The sequence below is a fragment of the Urocitellus parryii genome, chromosome 10 (assembly GCF_045843805.1).
Source record: "Urocitellus parryii isolate mUroPar1 chromosome 10, mUroPar1.hap1, whole genome shotgun sequence".
Lineage (NCBI taxonomy): Eukaryota > Metazoa > Chordata > Mammalia > Rodentia > Sciuridae > Urocitellus > Urocitellus parryii.
This window is the reverse complement of record NC_135540.1, coordinates 141,840,746-141,855,630: the sequence shown is the minus strand read 5'-3', so window position 1 is coordinate 141,855,630 and position 14,885 is coordinate 141,840,746. Positions and strand designations below refer to the sequence as shown.

Here is a 14,885-nt window from a genome sequence, read left to right as displayed (position 1 = left end):
GGCCTGGGCTGTGGTCCACGGCCCGGCTCCTGGCTGAGTGCTGACCTGAAGGGACTCACTCGTCCCTGTGGTGACCCCGCCACACAGATGCTGAGGCTCCTGGAGGCCAGCTTCATCACATGGCACCACAGAGGCTCTGGAGGCAGGCGCCTGACCACCAGGTCATGCAGAGTCTCCACGGTGGCCCCAGCCCAGGAACTGGGCTCCAGGACACAGGGCCGGGAAGGGTGGGATTTGCACTCGGGCCTGGCCGGCTTCTTCAGTCCCTGGTCACACTCGGCCTCCCAGCTGGGAAACGGGAGATGGAAAACCTCCCACTTCCTGTCACAGACACCCGCTGTGAGTTCAATGAGGGGCCTGCGGCCTTCTAAGGACAGCTACAGGAAGCTCAGACACGGAGGGCAGGCACAGCCCCGTCCCCAGGGTACACAGGGAAGGCACATTGGTAGGAGACAGGGTGGAGGATGCTGGCCCCAGCTCTGGGCTGGCCCCTCTGTCCCCCGGAGCCTCTTTCCTTTGGCTGGGCTCCCTCCCTGTAAAGAGGGAATGGGGACCTCCAGGCCCACCGAGAGGCTGCGCCAGCCTGCCTCTGGCCCGAGAGCCAGGGAGCTGGTCCAGCGGAGAAGCCACTAATTGTCCCCTGTTTCTCATTGTTTGAAGAGACACTTGTCACCCGAGGAGTTCCAGGAGGTGTTTGGGATGAGCGTGGAGGAGTTCGACCGCCTGGCGCTGTGGAAGAGGAATGACCTCAAAAAGAAGGCCCTGCTCTTCTGACGGCCGCCAGCCCTCCCCGCGGGCCTCGCCAGGGCAGCGCCCGGGAGCCCCCGCCAGAGCCACACACCCTTCACCCCACACCTCGCCGTGGCCTCTCTGTGTCAGTGGGACGGGTGGGGCCCTGGGGGAAGCTGGGCTGGGCAGGAGGAGGGCCCCAGCGGGCACAGCCCCCGGCGTGCGGAGAAGCGCCTGCCTCGAGTTTAGGGCCAGGACCCCTGGCTGGACTCAGCCCTTCCCAGGGGCCGCTCGGCTTCCGGGCCGGACACCCAGACAGGGGTGGCCCACCTTTGGGCACCCCCAGAGTGCCCGGCACTGGGGCGCAGAGGTGGCCAGGACGCGGGCTGTGAGAGGCTCTTCAGTGACAGGCGCTGTCAGAGCTGGTGGCCCCGCCTGGAGGCCGCAGACTCACAGGCCAGGGCAGGAGACAGAAGGAGAGCCAGGGGCAGAGCCCAGCGCCGGGTGGGCGAGCTTCACACCTGTCCCTGACGCTCTCTTCAGGAAGGAGCGGCCGCGGACAGGGTGCCACCGAGCGCTCCAGGCACGGCTCCCTCCAGCCACCCCCTGAGGCCTAAGTGAGACCTTTCAAGTAACACAGAAGTCTTTATTTTTAGAAAAGTCTAGCTTACCTACACACAGGATGACACCCGCGCAGAGTGTAGCTCTACGTCCCGGGGAAGGGGAGCACCTCTGCCTTACGCCCCACCGTGCGGGCCCCTGTGGCCCCGGCTGGTGGCGTCCCCGAGAGACAGGACCCTCAAGAGTTTCCTCTTGTCTTTCCCTGTGTGTGTCACGTCGACGCCCTGAAGCCTGACCCTCTGAGTGACCTGTGTGTAAGTCCGTGTGACTCGTGGCTGCCAAGGCTCCTGGCCCTCATTTTTCCAAGTCTCCCCCAGTGGCTCTGGAATAAAGGTCTCCCCGTAGCCAGCCTGGTCCCCTGAGGCCTCCGGGGCACCGTCCTGGTGGTGGCCAGCGGTGCCTCGCCTTATCCACTGTAAGACAAGCCACACTCGTGGGGACCCTGTACCCGTGCACCTCCCCCACACAGGCACCAAACACTTTTGGAGGAGAAGGTGGAGCCCTTGTCGCCTCCAATCTGTGAGGCCAGCAGAGCGTGGGGTGGAGGGAGCAGGAGGCTGGCTGACGGGCCCCCCAGGTGACACGCACTGTCTGCATTGATAGGTGGGCAGGGCACTGACAAGGTGCAGAGGAGGGTGGGTGGAAACCGGGGTCAGTTTCTGTTCCTGTGTGTCCTGCCCAGCCCTGCCCCTGAGTCGTCCCTACTCAGCTTCCTCACAGTCCTGGACACACCAAGTTCCACTTGGCCCTCAGCTTCTCACCAGCCCAGCTGTTCCACAGAGGGGACTTCTAGCTCCTAATGCTTCCTGCCATTTAGCCACCCGAGCCTGCGCAACTGGAAACCCCGTCCCCTCCCTCCCGCCCGGTGTCAAGTCTGACCCCAGGAAGTCTGGGGTAATAAAAGACGCCCTACTGTAACTTGTCAGCCTGCAGAGCCACTTGTGTGATTGCATGATTTCTGAAGGTGCGAGGCTTCTTGCAAACTGTGCCAAGGCTGTGGGCTTGTGCACGGAGCAGGGCCAGGCCCCAGGAGGGACCCCCGACCCAGGGGAAGCGCCTGGTCTGGCCTCGGCTTGCTCAGGAGCATTCCTCAGCACCTCCCCAGGCTAGTTTCAGGTACCAGTGGTAGCAATGGGTAGGGCCTGGCTCCTGCCTGCCCCAGGGCAGGTTGAAGAGACTAACCAGGAGACTGTTTGGCCTCTATGAGAAAGCCATGGTGTGCCCATGTGTCCCTTGTCCAACTCAAAGGCCACCAGTGCTCCACAGTGACCACAGGATGGGCTCTGGGTCCTGTGCCCACCTGGAAGTGTCTTGAGGCACCATGCTTCCAGATCAGAGCTGTTCAGCTGTGCTTTGCACGATACTGGGAATGTTCTAGATCCATGTTCTCACCAACAGAACAACCACTGTTTGAATAGTGACTGGGGGATTGAACACAAGGTTTAAATCTTAATTCATTGAAAGCTGAAGAGCCACTTCTGGCTAGTGGCTGGGTAGCTCCAGAAGGTGAAAAAGTATGGCTGCCCCCACCTGAGATGGAGCCCCAGGAGGCCAGGGGATCTGCCCCTCAGGTGCAGCAACCTGTATTCCTGCCTGCTGCACACCCCTCTGTATCCGACCTGGGCAAGGGGAGGTGCACTGTGAGGCTCTGACCTCCGAGCTCTCAGTGGACACCAGCTGGGTGACCATGAACTTAATTAAATTCCAACATTACCCACCTGGAGACAGTACCCCCTCCCAGATGCCAACTACAAGCCCCAGATGGATTCACCTGGTCTTCTGACAGGCCCTTAATAAATCAGGATTCCCACCACCTCCTTCTTGGGTTCAGCTGATTTTCTAGAGTGGCCCACAAAGCTCAGGACACACTTAGGTTACCAACTTATCATAAAGGACATCACCAGGGGTGCAGATGAAGATTGGCACAGGTCAAGGCAGAGGAGGAGGGCACAGAGCACTCCCTGGGCTGCCCTCCAGGCACTGCCCCCTCCAGCCATCCAGGACCACATGAACACTATGCTTTTGGGTTTTGTGGAGCCTTCGTTATGTAAGTAGGAGTGATTACATTACGGCCCTGGGCGATCAAGTCCAACTGCAGCCCCTCTCCCCTCTTCAGAGGCTGGGGGCCAGGGTGAAAGTCCCAGTCCTCTCATCCTGCCTGTCTTTCCTGTGACCAGCCCCATCTAGGAAATGGCTAGCGGCTGCCAGCCAAAGGACAAGTCATTAGCATGCCAACAGCACTTTGGGGATTCCAAGGGTTTTAGGAGTTGTATGCCGGGAACCAGACAAGGGCCAATATCCATGCCACAATATCATGCCTTCCCCCCCCCAGGGCTAAGTCCTGTCTCCCATGCCATCTCAGAGTCTGCCCACAGTACCATCCTGAATCAACACCACCTGGGGCTGGTGTCAGGGGCCCCCGGGACAGATGGGACAAGGAGAGGTCAGAGGCAGCAGAGTCTCCTTCCTGGAGGTGCCCCCGAATTCAGATCAGAGCTGCGGCAGGGAGAGCAGGGTGATCCCCTAGCTGGCCTTCGTGTTTGGCTCACAAGTGACACGTGGTGTCTCTAGTCCCAGTCATTGGCCAGAACTGCAAAGGGGTCCAGGAAGCAAGTACACATGTGTCTGAGAAAGGGAGGCCACTGGACCCCAGGCTGGTGTGGCTGGTTCCATGGCCCGGAGGCACAGGGCCCCACCCCTCTGACTAATCTTCAGGGCTTGGGGGGCTCTTCTTGTGAATCCCTTTGGAGTCCTCAGCTGCCCTGGCTACTACCTTCTGCAGGGGCCACCCACATGGTCCTCTATGCAGGACTCTCCCCGCCACAGGAAGATCCATCAGACCCTCCAAGTCCCAGCCACCCACAGCGCCCTCCTGGAGGGTTTTCACCCAGGGGCGCCAAGTTCTCCACCATGACCTGCTGTGCCCAGCTCAGGAGATGATCTGGGAGGCTGTCTCCCTCCAGACCCCTGAGGAGGGGTCCTGCCTCCCCCAGGAGGTCATGGGCCAGGCTGGATTCCCGGGCTCCAGCTGTGGGACACTCGACACTGTGCCAGTGAGGGTGGCAGTTGGCTATATTCTAGATGGTAGAGGGCAGTGCTGTCTGTCAGAGAGGCCTGCCCATGGGGTACCAAGGCTTCCTGTCACCCTTGGCTCTTGAGACCTCTAGATGAACCTGGCTGCAGAGGACATGGAGCCTCTCCACTGCTCACAGTCATGTCTTGCTGTCGGTCCCACGGCCTTGACCCCAGCGCAAGCCTATCTCCCGGCCTCCCAGGCAGCTGCCCCTCACTTTCTGGGCTTCTCTCTGCCCACGTTTTGATCTCTAAGGAGCTGCAAGGAGCCAGGTCTGCTCCTGGCTGTGGTCTGTCCTCTGCCCCTGTGCTCCCTCCCCTTTCTGGGGTCCCAGGTTGTCGCTACAGAGTGAGCCCACGAATCACACAGTGGATGCACATTATATCATTAAAACTGGACCACTCCAGAAGCAGGCCCCCTCCTCTCCAGTCCCCGCTCCCTGGTTTTGGTGAGCGGCCTCCCCCTTCCCTTTGGGCAGGGCATGGGCTCTGCAGAGACCTAGCCGTAGGCTGTCGCTGAGCCACAGAGATGACAGGGCACACCAGAGCTTGAAGGCGCCTCTGGCAGATGGAAGAGGGAGGAGGTTGTACTTCCTGGGGCACCACCAGAGGTGCCAGGCCCATGGCTGGACCGTATTTCAGGAACAGTAGAGGCTTCCTGCTCTCTCTCTGAGCCGGAGGTCCAGAGAGCACTCAGGGGCTCGCCACTGCTCCCGCCTTCCTGCCACCCCCCAAGTGTCTCCACCACATGCCATGTCACTCCATGGTCACAGTCATCTCTCTGTAGTGCAGACTGACTGAGCTCCTGGGAGAACTATCTGTTTCCTGCTCAAATCCAGGCTCCTTGCAGTCACCGCTTGCCTCACCTCCCTCTGCAGCCTCTTCTTACCCCCTCCTCCGGCCCACTTTGCTTCTTGAGCAGCTTCTTGTCACCTCACTCCCCAACACTGTGGCTTTGCAAAGCCTCCTCCTGCTGCCTGGAAGGACCAGCTCCTGCTCACCCCTCAATGCCCCGCTGAGTTGCCCTCTTCCTACAAAGACTCTCATGAGCTGACTTCCCTCTCACACTGTTACATCCAAATATCCCAGAACAGACATAAAGGAGACCTGTCCCTGACCTCCAGACCGACCGCAAGCCCACAGAGATGGCAAAGCCATAGTCACTGGCAACTCAGGGCCACTCTGCTGGTGTGGAGGGAGGGAGCACAGTGAGAAGCTAGCAGGAGCGAGGCGGGGCGTCTGGGAGGCCTCCAAGGTAACACCAAGTTCCCCTGGAGTGAGTCCAAGGGGGTGAGTGGGGTCAGCCAGCAAGGGGAGGGCCTTCCAGGCAGGGGAGGCAGCAGGCCAGCCCAGGCCTGAGGACAGGAAGCTGCATGGCGCATCCAGGAGCCAGGCCAAGATGCCGGTGTGAGTCAACCCCTTCCTGGTGCTCCACCAAGGCCTGCTGTGCCTCTGGGAGGACTCCTCCCACACATTCAGGATCAGCTCTGCGCCCTGCCCAGCGCTGCCGCTGCGGCTCCTTCCCTGCCGACCCCAGCCCCACGCCTGCCGGTGCTTCCCTACTTCAGCTCTCAGCCACCCACACTCAGGCTACCTGCTGACTGCTGCTCACCCTTTCCTGGCTGGATGCCTATAGCTCTTGTCCTTCCAGGCCTGGGTGGTAGCTCTGTGCACTCTTCCTGCTCAGTGTCCATGGGGGCTTGGGCAGCGTTGGGGGTCCACAGCCTCTGCCCACTTCACAGACTAGTTCTCCTGCAGGGACTGCTAAGCTGGCTCGCTGGCTGGGTTCCATGGGCTGCTGGTGGGCAACCAGGTCACCACACAAACCTCAGGGACCACCTGTCCTCCCACCTGGACGTGGGGCACACCCTGCAGCAGGTCCATGGCGAGCTGGGAGGAGATTCTTGGACCAGCACTGAGAACTCCAGGACTCTCCTGCCTGCAGATGACAGCACCCTGCCCGCAGCAGATGACTTGCCATGCTTTGAATATGGACAGTGCCCCCCAAAGTCCATCCATAAGGGCTCGGTCCCCAAGGTAGCACTACTGGGACATGCTGTGGACCTTTCAGAGGTGGGGCTTAAGTTGTGGGGGGTGCGCACTCAAAGGGGACTGTGGGACCTCAGTCTATCCTCTCTCTATTTCCTGGCTGGGGATGTGAGCATTTTGTTACCTCTCCACCAGGAGCGACCACACTCACGAGAGGCCCACACCAATGGGGCCATTAAATTTTGGATTGACACCTCCAAATCTGTAAGATAAATAAATCTTCATAATTCCACTGTCCAAGGATCTCATTGTAGTACTGTGAAGCTAATTCATGCAACTCCCAGACCAAGTGAGACTTGGAGCAAGACCTGCATCTGAGTATGTAGGCCAATGTCAACTACTGGCCAAAGGTACAGGGCAGGCTGACCTGGGCGGGGACTGACCTAGGGATACAGTTCAAACATGTATCTACCCGAAAAAGAGCCACAAGGAGGAAATGAAATCAGTTCCCTGGGGCCCAGGTGGGTGGCCAAGTCAGCATGGCTGTGAATTCTGCCCAGACACCAACCTCATGGAGGTCCTGAGTGACATGGGAAGAAAACATGAAGTCATGGCGGGGAAGGCGGGAGGGCGCCAAAGCCCGGTCACCAGTCAGACCCAGGAGAGGAATCTGGAAGCAGCCGGCCACATGAAGCTGCTCCAGATGACTGGGTCTGAGTCACCAACTTGCATGTACCCGCCGGGGACTTGGGATCAAGCGCAATCACCTCGGCATGAAAGCCACGTGGAAATCATGCTGGACGAACCAAGGCCCACTGTTGCAGATTTCTCAGAGTTGATGATGTGAATTTTTCTTTTTAGAATACCTTTTCACATAAGCTAATCTATTAATGGACTGTCTGATATGAAAGCATCTTTGCATTACAGAGGAAAACTGCTGGCCAGGATTTCTTCTTCTTTATTATAATAGAATATACTCATAGGTATTAGAGAATAATGAGGTCTCTTATTATTCTGCTTTTTGATGTGCTGTTGAGTTCTTGGCTGATGTTTTATTTCAGAATTTTACTTTAATACTTATAGGTGAGATTGGTCTGAAGTCAAATGTCTCTCACTGAGGCCTCTAGAAAGTGTGGATGTTCATGTCATCCACAGACTTGGGGAAAACCTTTAAACCCTTTTTAAAAAAGCAAAAACCAACCAACCATAGGAAATGGAATTATATAAATGAATTCAACATACATATATGGCCTAAATTAGAAAAGGCTGTTTTCCTCCACGGTGTCTGATGGCACTTACCATGAGGCCACTCTCGGGCAAAGGCATGTGCTGATGGACTAGGTGAGAAGGCTCAGGGGTTTCACTCTGGGCAGCCAGCCCATCTGAACTCGATGCTGACCTGGAGTCATCCACCACTGTGAGAAAGAGACGTCTGTGCAGGGCTCCGCCTGTGGAGCGGGGCCGGGAGCCGCAGGCCCTTGTCTCTGCCCTCTCACCTGCAGACTCTCCCTGGCACTCGGCCTTTCCTTTCCTCCCCTGCGTTTGGGCTTGTCCTCTCCCTTTGGCCAGCATGCTGGGGTCTTTCTTCTGACGTTATTTCTGAATATCAGAGAAGTTTCTGTTTTCCCTGAAAATGTAAACCAATCTGAACTATCAATATATACCAGCCTGAAAACTGGCATCGTGTAGGTGAAACTGGTGGAACAGGACTTCGGAGCGCACACTATTTCTTCCCTGATTATCATATCAGCTCTGTGCTGGCTGCCTCCTGCAGACCATCCTCAGATCCCAGAGCCTGTCCATTGTCTGGTGGGCCTCTTCAAAGGCCCACTCAGCAAGACAGCTTCCTTCTCCAAAAGCCTGCAGGTGAAACTTCTCTAGTACACTTGGGTGGAGTCCTATATAATGTAAAATGACCATAAAGGTGACACTTCATCACCACTACCACCTTCAAGGGCAGAATCAAGACGAAGGTTCTGCTTGCTCTCAAGGTTGCAGGGGTTACACAAGGGCATGGACCGTGGGCGGCTCCTTGGGGTGTGGCTGCCACAGCTGTACCTGGTGTTGGGGGGTGGTCATGAGGCCTTCCTGGAAATTGACTTTAAGGGTGAGACTGAAAGGGTCAGTGGAAATTGGTCAGGCATATAGAGAAGAGTGTGTCAGTTTGGGCCATGTGCTGAGACCTGGGGCCTGGAACAATGCCCTTCATAGTTACGGGGTCACTCCCTGAAGTCTTCTTTCCTGATCAGTGGGGACATCCCAAGCCACAGTGGGGTCCTGGCTGGAAAGGGGTGGGGAAGCTTCTCACCTTCATGGAGGAACTTGGCTGGTAGATCCCATTAGAGCCCAGGCTTTCGGCAGTGTGCACGAGTGTGTGTATCTGTGTGTGTGTGTGTATGCGCGTGCACATACACAAGTGTGTATGCATGTGTGTGAAGGGCGGTGGTCTGGATCAGACACGTGTCTGCTTGCCATCCATCCTGCCAGCCTTCTTGGTCTGCCCTCAGGACACCAGCTCCTGTTCTGAACACACAAGTGAATCAGAGTTTGCCCCCATTAGGTCCTAGAGAGGTCTCACCTCCTGGAGCAGAGGCCTACACAAATGGAAAAGTCCAGCAGGTCCATAAGGAGGTGGCTTGGCTGCTGTGGGAAAGGGGAGGACTGGGGGGGGGGCGTGTGAGTGGGGCCTAGAGGCCGTTGACCTAGAAGGAAAGCACGTGGAGGAGCAGGCTGGGGTGGAGAAGGAAGCACTTTGTTCTGGCCATGAGTAGTCTGAGATGCCTCCTGCAAGTCCAGCTGGGGTACGGGAGGTCAGGGCTGGAGGGATCTGGCAGAGTCCAGAGCATGTGGTTGGTGTTTGAAGCTAGTGACAGCGAGATGTCCTGGAAAGGTGTTCATGCAAACAGCTCACTGGCTCCAGCCAGGGGACACCCTACCATGTCAGCTTGGGCAGAGAAGTGGGTGGGGGTGGGTCCTAGAGGCAGAGGAGAAGCAGCCAGTGAGAGTGTGGTAGAGGAAAACTCAGACCTTGCAAAGCTTGGATTACACCAGAACAGGTTTTCCAGACTGGTACTGGGTAAATGGGGGTGGCAGGTGGACAGAGGGGGGCATTTTGGGCCAGGAATGGCCAATGTAATAGCTCTGAGGCAGGAAAAGGCATGATTAGTCCCAACTCCTTTATTGTAGTGGCACCCCCACCTCCACAGAAAATCTTAATTAAGCTTCTCCAGAAATCTTCCCCAAAATTGATTTCAGGACTGTCAGCACAAGAATCTCTACAAAGGAGTTCAATGTAGTCAAACTCCCTATTTCCTGATGCTCTGTCTTCCTTGGCCACTAGCCTGGAAGAGATCAGCACTCCAGGTGCTGAATGCCCTTTACTAGTTTTTCACAAGCATTTATGGACTATCTAACATAAATAACAACATGTATAATAGTTTGTAGAGTGTGTTCGCAAATGCAGAGTGTGCTAAGAAAAACAGATTTTTTAACTAGGCCTCTTGCCTTGGGCTGGGGCTTCACAGAGATGTTTACGTTTCAAAGATACAGAGAAGAGGTTACTGATTGGGCTCCATGGTAACAGCTGGCAGGGGAGGGAAGAAAGGGGAGAAGTAGCTCTCCCCCTTCTCAGGTGCTGTCCTTGAAGGGTTAACTTGCCCAGAACAGTGAAAGAAAAAGCTGCTTTTATGTGAACTTCTGCAGACTGTGAACTTCTGAGCCACCCCCCCCCCTCCCCTTACACATTGGGTATAACGTTCTGAAACTGCCTGAACTCGCAGTTAGGGGGATTGATGGATTACAGTGAAAGCTTTGTCCTCTGAACCTGGCTATAGCCAAATAAACCTGTTTTCTGTTCTTATTTGGTGTCTTGCCTTGTCTGTCCCCTGCAACATTTTCAGACATTAAAGTGAGATGGAGAAATGGTCCTGCCTGGCAGAACTCCTCAAGGGAAGCCCAAGTTCACTCCACTGCTAACAAACACGGGCATACTTCGAAATGTTTGCTGAATGACTAAAAGGCAAACGATGGAAGGGACTATGTAACTTTGGGCACCAGGTGATCTTGCTTCTTGGGTCTCAGTTTCCCTCTGTAAAGCATGCCTGTCTCTCACTCTCAGTTCTACAACCTGGGCTCGGGGTTTAGGGTGAGCACTGGCTGCTGCACTGAGACCCAGTGTCCTTGTGCTGAGCCCTCCAGCAGCCTCGCAGGGGGCAGCCCCAAATCCAGGCCAGCCTGCCAGACCCCGCCCTGCCTCCCTTTGTTCCCAGGCCCCGCCCCCTCCAAGTTCCTCTCTTTTCATTGGCTGGAGGGCGGGCCCAGGAGCCGGCCTTGGGGCGGGGCGCTGCGGCGGGCGGGGCTGCGCGCGCGTGCGCAGTGTCCGCGGCCGCATCCCCGGGCCGGCCGCATCCCCGCGCGGAGCCGGCAGAGAGGGGAGCTTGCCGAGACAGAGGGCCCCGCCCCGGCTCCATTGTTGAGGCGCCGCGGCTCTGCCGTCTGCCGCTACGGGCTGCGCTCTCTCGGCCGGCGCCCGGGCGGGAGCGGCGCTGCGAGGCGCGGCCTGAGGTGAGGCTGGCGGCGGGGCCCGCAGGGTGGCGAGCAGGGTGGGGGTCCTGGGCCGTGGCGGGTCCCAGGGGCGCCGCCCTGAGCTGTGGGCCGGGGCGGGGCGGGGCGGGACCGCGCCGGGGACCGACCGGGCCGTGGCGCCGCCGTGCGCCCGGGCATTGTCTCGCCTCAAGGCGGCACCGAGGCCCCGCGCCTGCTGAGACCCGCGCGTGGGGTCCCGGCCGTCCGGCGAGTCGGGCTTGGCCACCGTCCCCGCGTGTCAATGAGGGCGGCCGCGGGCCCGCGCTTGGGGGCCCCCTCCCTGCCCTTGGGTCGAGTGGCAGGCTCTCTGGGTTTGTGCCACCGAAGGCACTCGGTGGGCCAGTGCGGGGTCTCCGCGTGTCCTTGAGGGTGACAGCGTGGACCTGCGCCTGGGATCCTTGTCTCTTGTCCCACCGCGGTGTGAGCGGCTCACATCTCAGTGTGTCTTTGAGGGTGACAGCGTGGACCTGCGCGTGGAGCCCGGGTCTCCGTGCCCTACCCATGTGTGAGTGGCTCACATCTCAGTGTGTCTTTGAGGGTGACAGCGTGGAACTGCGCGTGGAGCCCGGGTCTCCGTGCCCTACCCATGTGTGAGTGGCTCACATCTCAGTGTGTCTTTGAGGGTGACAGCGTGGAACTGCGCGTGGCGACTGGGTCTTCGTGTGTCACTGCGGGTAACAGCGTGGAACTGCGCGTGGGGTCTTGTCTCTGTCCCACTGTGCTGTGAGCGGCTCAGCATTGAGGGTGACAGCGTGGAACTGCGCGTGGGGGCCGAGTCTCCGCGCCCCACAGTGGCACAGTCGATGAGCGACTCTCATCGCAGTGCCATTGAGGATGACAGCGTGGAACTGCTCGTGGGGACCAGGTCTCCGTGTCCTACCTCAGTGTGTCATTGAGGGTGACAGCGTGGACCTGCGCGCGGGGGCTCTGCCCCGTCCGCTGTGACTTGTGGGGCTGTGGTCCCTTTTCGCCACCAGCTGTGTGTTGGGGGCGGTGCACCCGCGGGGTGCGCCAGGCTGTGCGGGGGCGGGGGGCGCAGTTGGCCCAGGGCGGACGCGCTGTCGACCGCTCTTTGATTTATTATTTGCAGAGTGAGCAGCTGCGGGAGCGGCAGGCTGAGCTCTCCTACCCTAACCGGTCCCAGGGGAGCACAGGGTTGTCACTGCGGCTAGGACCCCGTCTGGCTGCTGAGTTTCCTGCTTGTTGGTCTGGGAGCTGGCTGTGATTGGAGGGAGCAGAGCCCCTCTGCCCAGTGCTTCTTGATTTCTTCCGTTAGCAGTAGGAAGAAGGAGGAAACACACACACACACACACACACACACACACGCACACACTGGAAAGCCAGATTTAACTTTGTAGCTCTCAGCGCCTGGAGAGGGGAGGAAACTCTCCCAAGAATTTGGCGGGCTGGAAAATGCGTTTGAAGCAGGAGAATCCACACCCAGGGAAAGAGGCCAAGGCAGTTACAGTTGGAGGTCAGATTTATGAAGTCAGCGCTAGGATGAGGTTGGGGGAGGGGGAACCTCCTATCTGGGATGGAGGGGAAGACCTGAAGCTGTCCCTAGGTCCTCTGTGTTTCTCAGCCCCTAAGTGGGATCATTTTCCCTTTCATCAAACGTTGAAAACATCTATTATGTCCCAGGGAGATTCTCTTCCCCAGCGGTGCAAAATCACACAAAACCGCAGTTTCTTTTTACCGACCATTATGGTTGAGGGAAAACAACAGCAGTCACCAGAAATGCTAATGTCCCACCTGAAATTATTTTTCAACAAGAGCTGGTGTCCACATAACTGGTCTACAAGAAAGACAAAGCTGTGCTAATTAGCTAGCTGGCACTACTGTAAGATCCATATTAAGCTTAGGGCCCTACATAATCTGTCAGTTCTGTCCTCACCTGTGCTGCTACCCCCAGTTCCAGTCACTCAGCTCCTGCTTGCCCAAATTCCTTTTAGTAGTACCTGATCTCAGAAGCCTTCCCTGCCTGATGTCTTCCGAGACAGTGTGGGTTTGGGCAGTAGGTGGTTAACTGCAGCACAGCTTGAAATATCCTCTGATAGGGAGTCACAGTTTGTGCCCTGAGCAGGGAAGAGGTGTAGCCAGAGAGGTCCTGTTTCTATACCCTGAATCCAGTCTTTCATGTTATTGTAAACCTGCAGATCCTTGGCTCTCCAAAGGGCTGGCTTTAGATTAATTTTTTTTCTGTTATTTCCTAGTGTCTTTTGCATAGCACAGAGTACTTGATTGGAATTTATTGAGTCTAATTTTGGGTCTGGAATAAATTTACTGTTTGCTCCTGTAAGACTGCCTCATCTGGGCTTCAGATTCCTCACTTTTGAGGGTCTTAAACCAGATAATTTCTAAGACCCTCAGTTAACCACGTGCTGCCTTAAACCTTTTGCTTTTTTTTTCAACCAAATATAGCAGAGGAAAATTCTCTCAGTGGCAATGGTACAAATGGTAGAGATGTTTGAAAGTGTGTTCTAAAGAGAAAGCTCCTTTTCTTCCTTTTTAGTTTCTTTTAAACAAGATTGTTTGCTTGGTGTATACTATCTAGTGTTAAGGACAAACATCTACAGTGACCCTAAGTAACTTTTTGGTGTTGTGTATTCTTCACAAGTATGTGATACTTGCAACATCTTAATTCTACCCCATTAGTTTTTTTTTTTTCCTTTATGAAATTGTCAGGGCAGATTTTTCTTCAGGAGCATTTTGTCAATTTTTAATATGAAGTCTGCCAACTTTAGGCTGTGTCCCGATTCATAAGAGTTTTTATTTTGGAGAATCTAAAATAAATAGAATTTTGAGACTGTCTCAAGTAGCATCTACTTGATGGCTTTATATAACAGCTTAAAGCATAGTTTAAAATTACAACTTGCAAAAAGTTGTATCATATGTTAAATGACCTATAAGGGAGCTCCAACTCTAAGGAATTTAAGACCTTAAACCCCTTTTCAATTTATCTATTTGGTGAGGGGGAATTTTGGTGTGCTTGAGTTTCTTCAAGCCACATGTCTCTGTAGAAAGGGTACACAATTTTCTTTTCCAGTCTTAGTTATTTGGATGATTACAGGGATTAAAAAGAGATGATAGCTATTTGGTCAAGTAGTGATGCTACTGTATTTTGACTTCACATAAATAAGTAGCACTTTTTGCTTTTTTTTGATTTGTGTTGTTTTCTTAATTAAAAAAGATTATTTGTTATAGGGGGTTTGTTTAGTTAGGGAATCTCACTTTAGAAAAACTGGATTGGATATTCTTTATGGTTTAACTGAGACTTAACTAGTTAGTGCTTGTTCTTCACTGAGAATGTTTGTTGTTTGTACCAGGCTTGATTTTTATGTTGATTCAATGAAAAGGGGTCTCCTGGAGGGGATGTGTGGGGGTAGAGGAGATAGATTTTGAGGTGTACATTTCAGAATTGGCCTAGTGCTCCTGCCCAGGGCTGGGACAGAGAATGTGACTCATCCACCACTGGAGCACTCCTTGGTTTGATGCCATTGGTGTGGTGTCTGAGAGGTGGCTGTGGCTGCCAGGAGTGTCTTAAACAATGATGATATGTCCCTTTTTTCAGATTATGGTGATTCTATGAATTATCTTATTTCCTTTAAGTATTTTTTGCCTACAACTAGAAATTCAGAGATTTTTTTTTCCTTAGACTTTAGGTCTCAGTCTTTGTTTTACCCTTCACTCCTGCCTTCCTTGCCTGCCCAATGGTTTTCTCTTTCTTTTTCATTGTCAAGTTCTGATTATGTAGATGTTTGTTACTGCAGGCTGCTCAAAACCTTTTTCAATGCTGACAGGATATAAATAAGAATAGTATATTAAGGATAGCTTACACTTGTTCTTTTGCTCAGGGGACTCAGAAACTGGCTCTGAAAGGCTTTTTGTTA

The 14,885-nt window shown here is 55.1% G+C and overlaps 2 protein-coding genes across 2 annotated transcripts in view; both read left to right on the top strand.

Annotated features, from left to right (window-relative positions):
- Positions 1–2,248, top strand: part of Ablim2 (actin binding LIM protein family member 2) — a 108,823-nt gene extending 106,575 nt beyond the window's left edge. Inside the window, exon 22 of the mRNA XM_026395227.2 lies at positions 661–2,248. Within this exon, the coding sequence (XP_026251012.2) occupies positions 661–774 (114 nt within the window). The 3' untranslated portion in view covers positions 775–2,248. The remainder of the gene's footprint in view (positions 1–660) is intronic.
- An 8,569-nt stretch (positions 2,249–10,817) lies between these two features.
- Positions 10,818–14,885, top strand: part of Afap1 (actin filament associated protein 1) — a 127,188-nt gene continuing 123,120 nt past the window's right edge. Inside the window, exon 1 of the mRNA XM_026395342.2 lies at positions 10,818–10,974. The gene's annotated coding sequence lies outside the window, so the exon portion shown is untranslated. The remainder of the gene's footprint in view (positions 10,975–14,885) is intronic.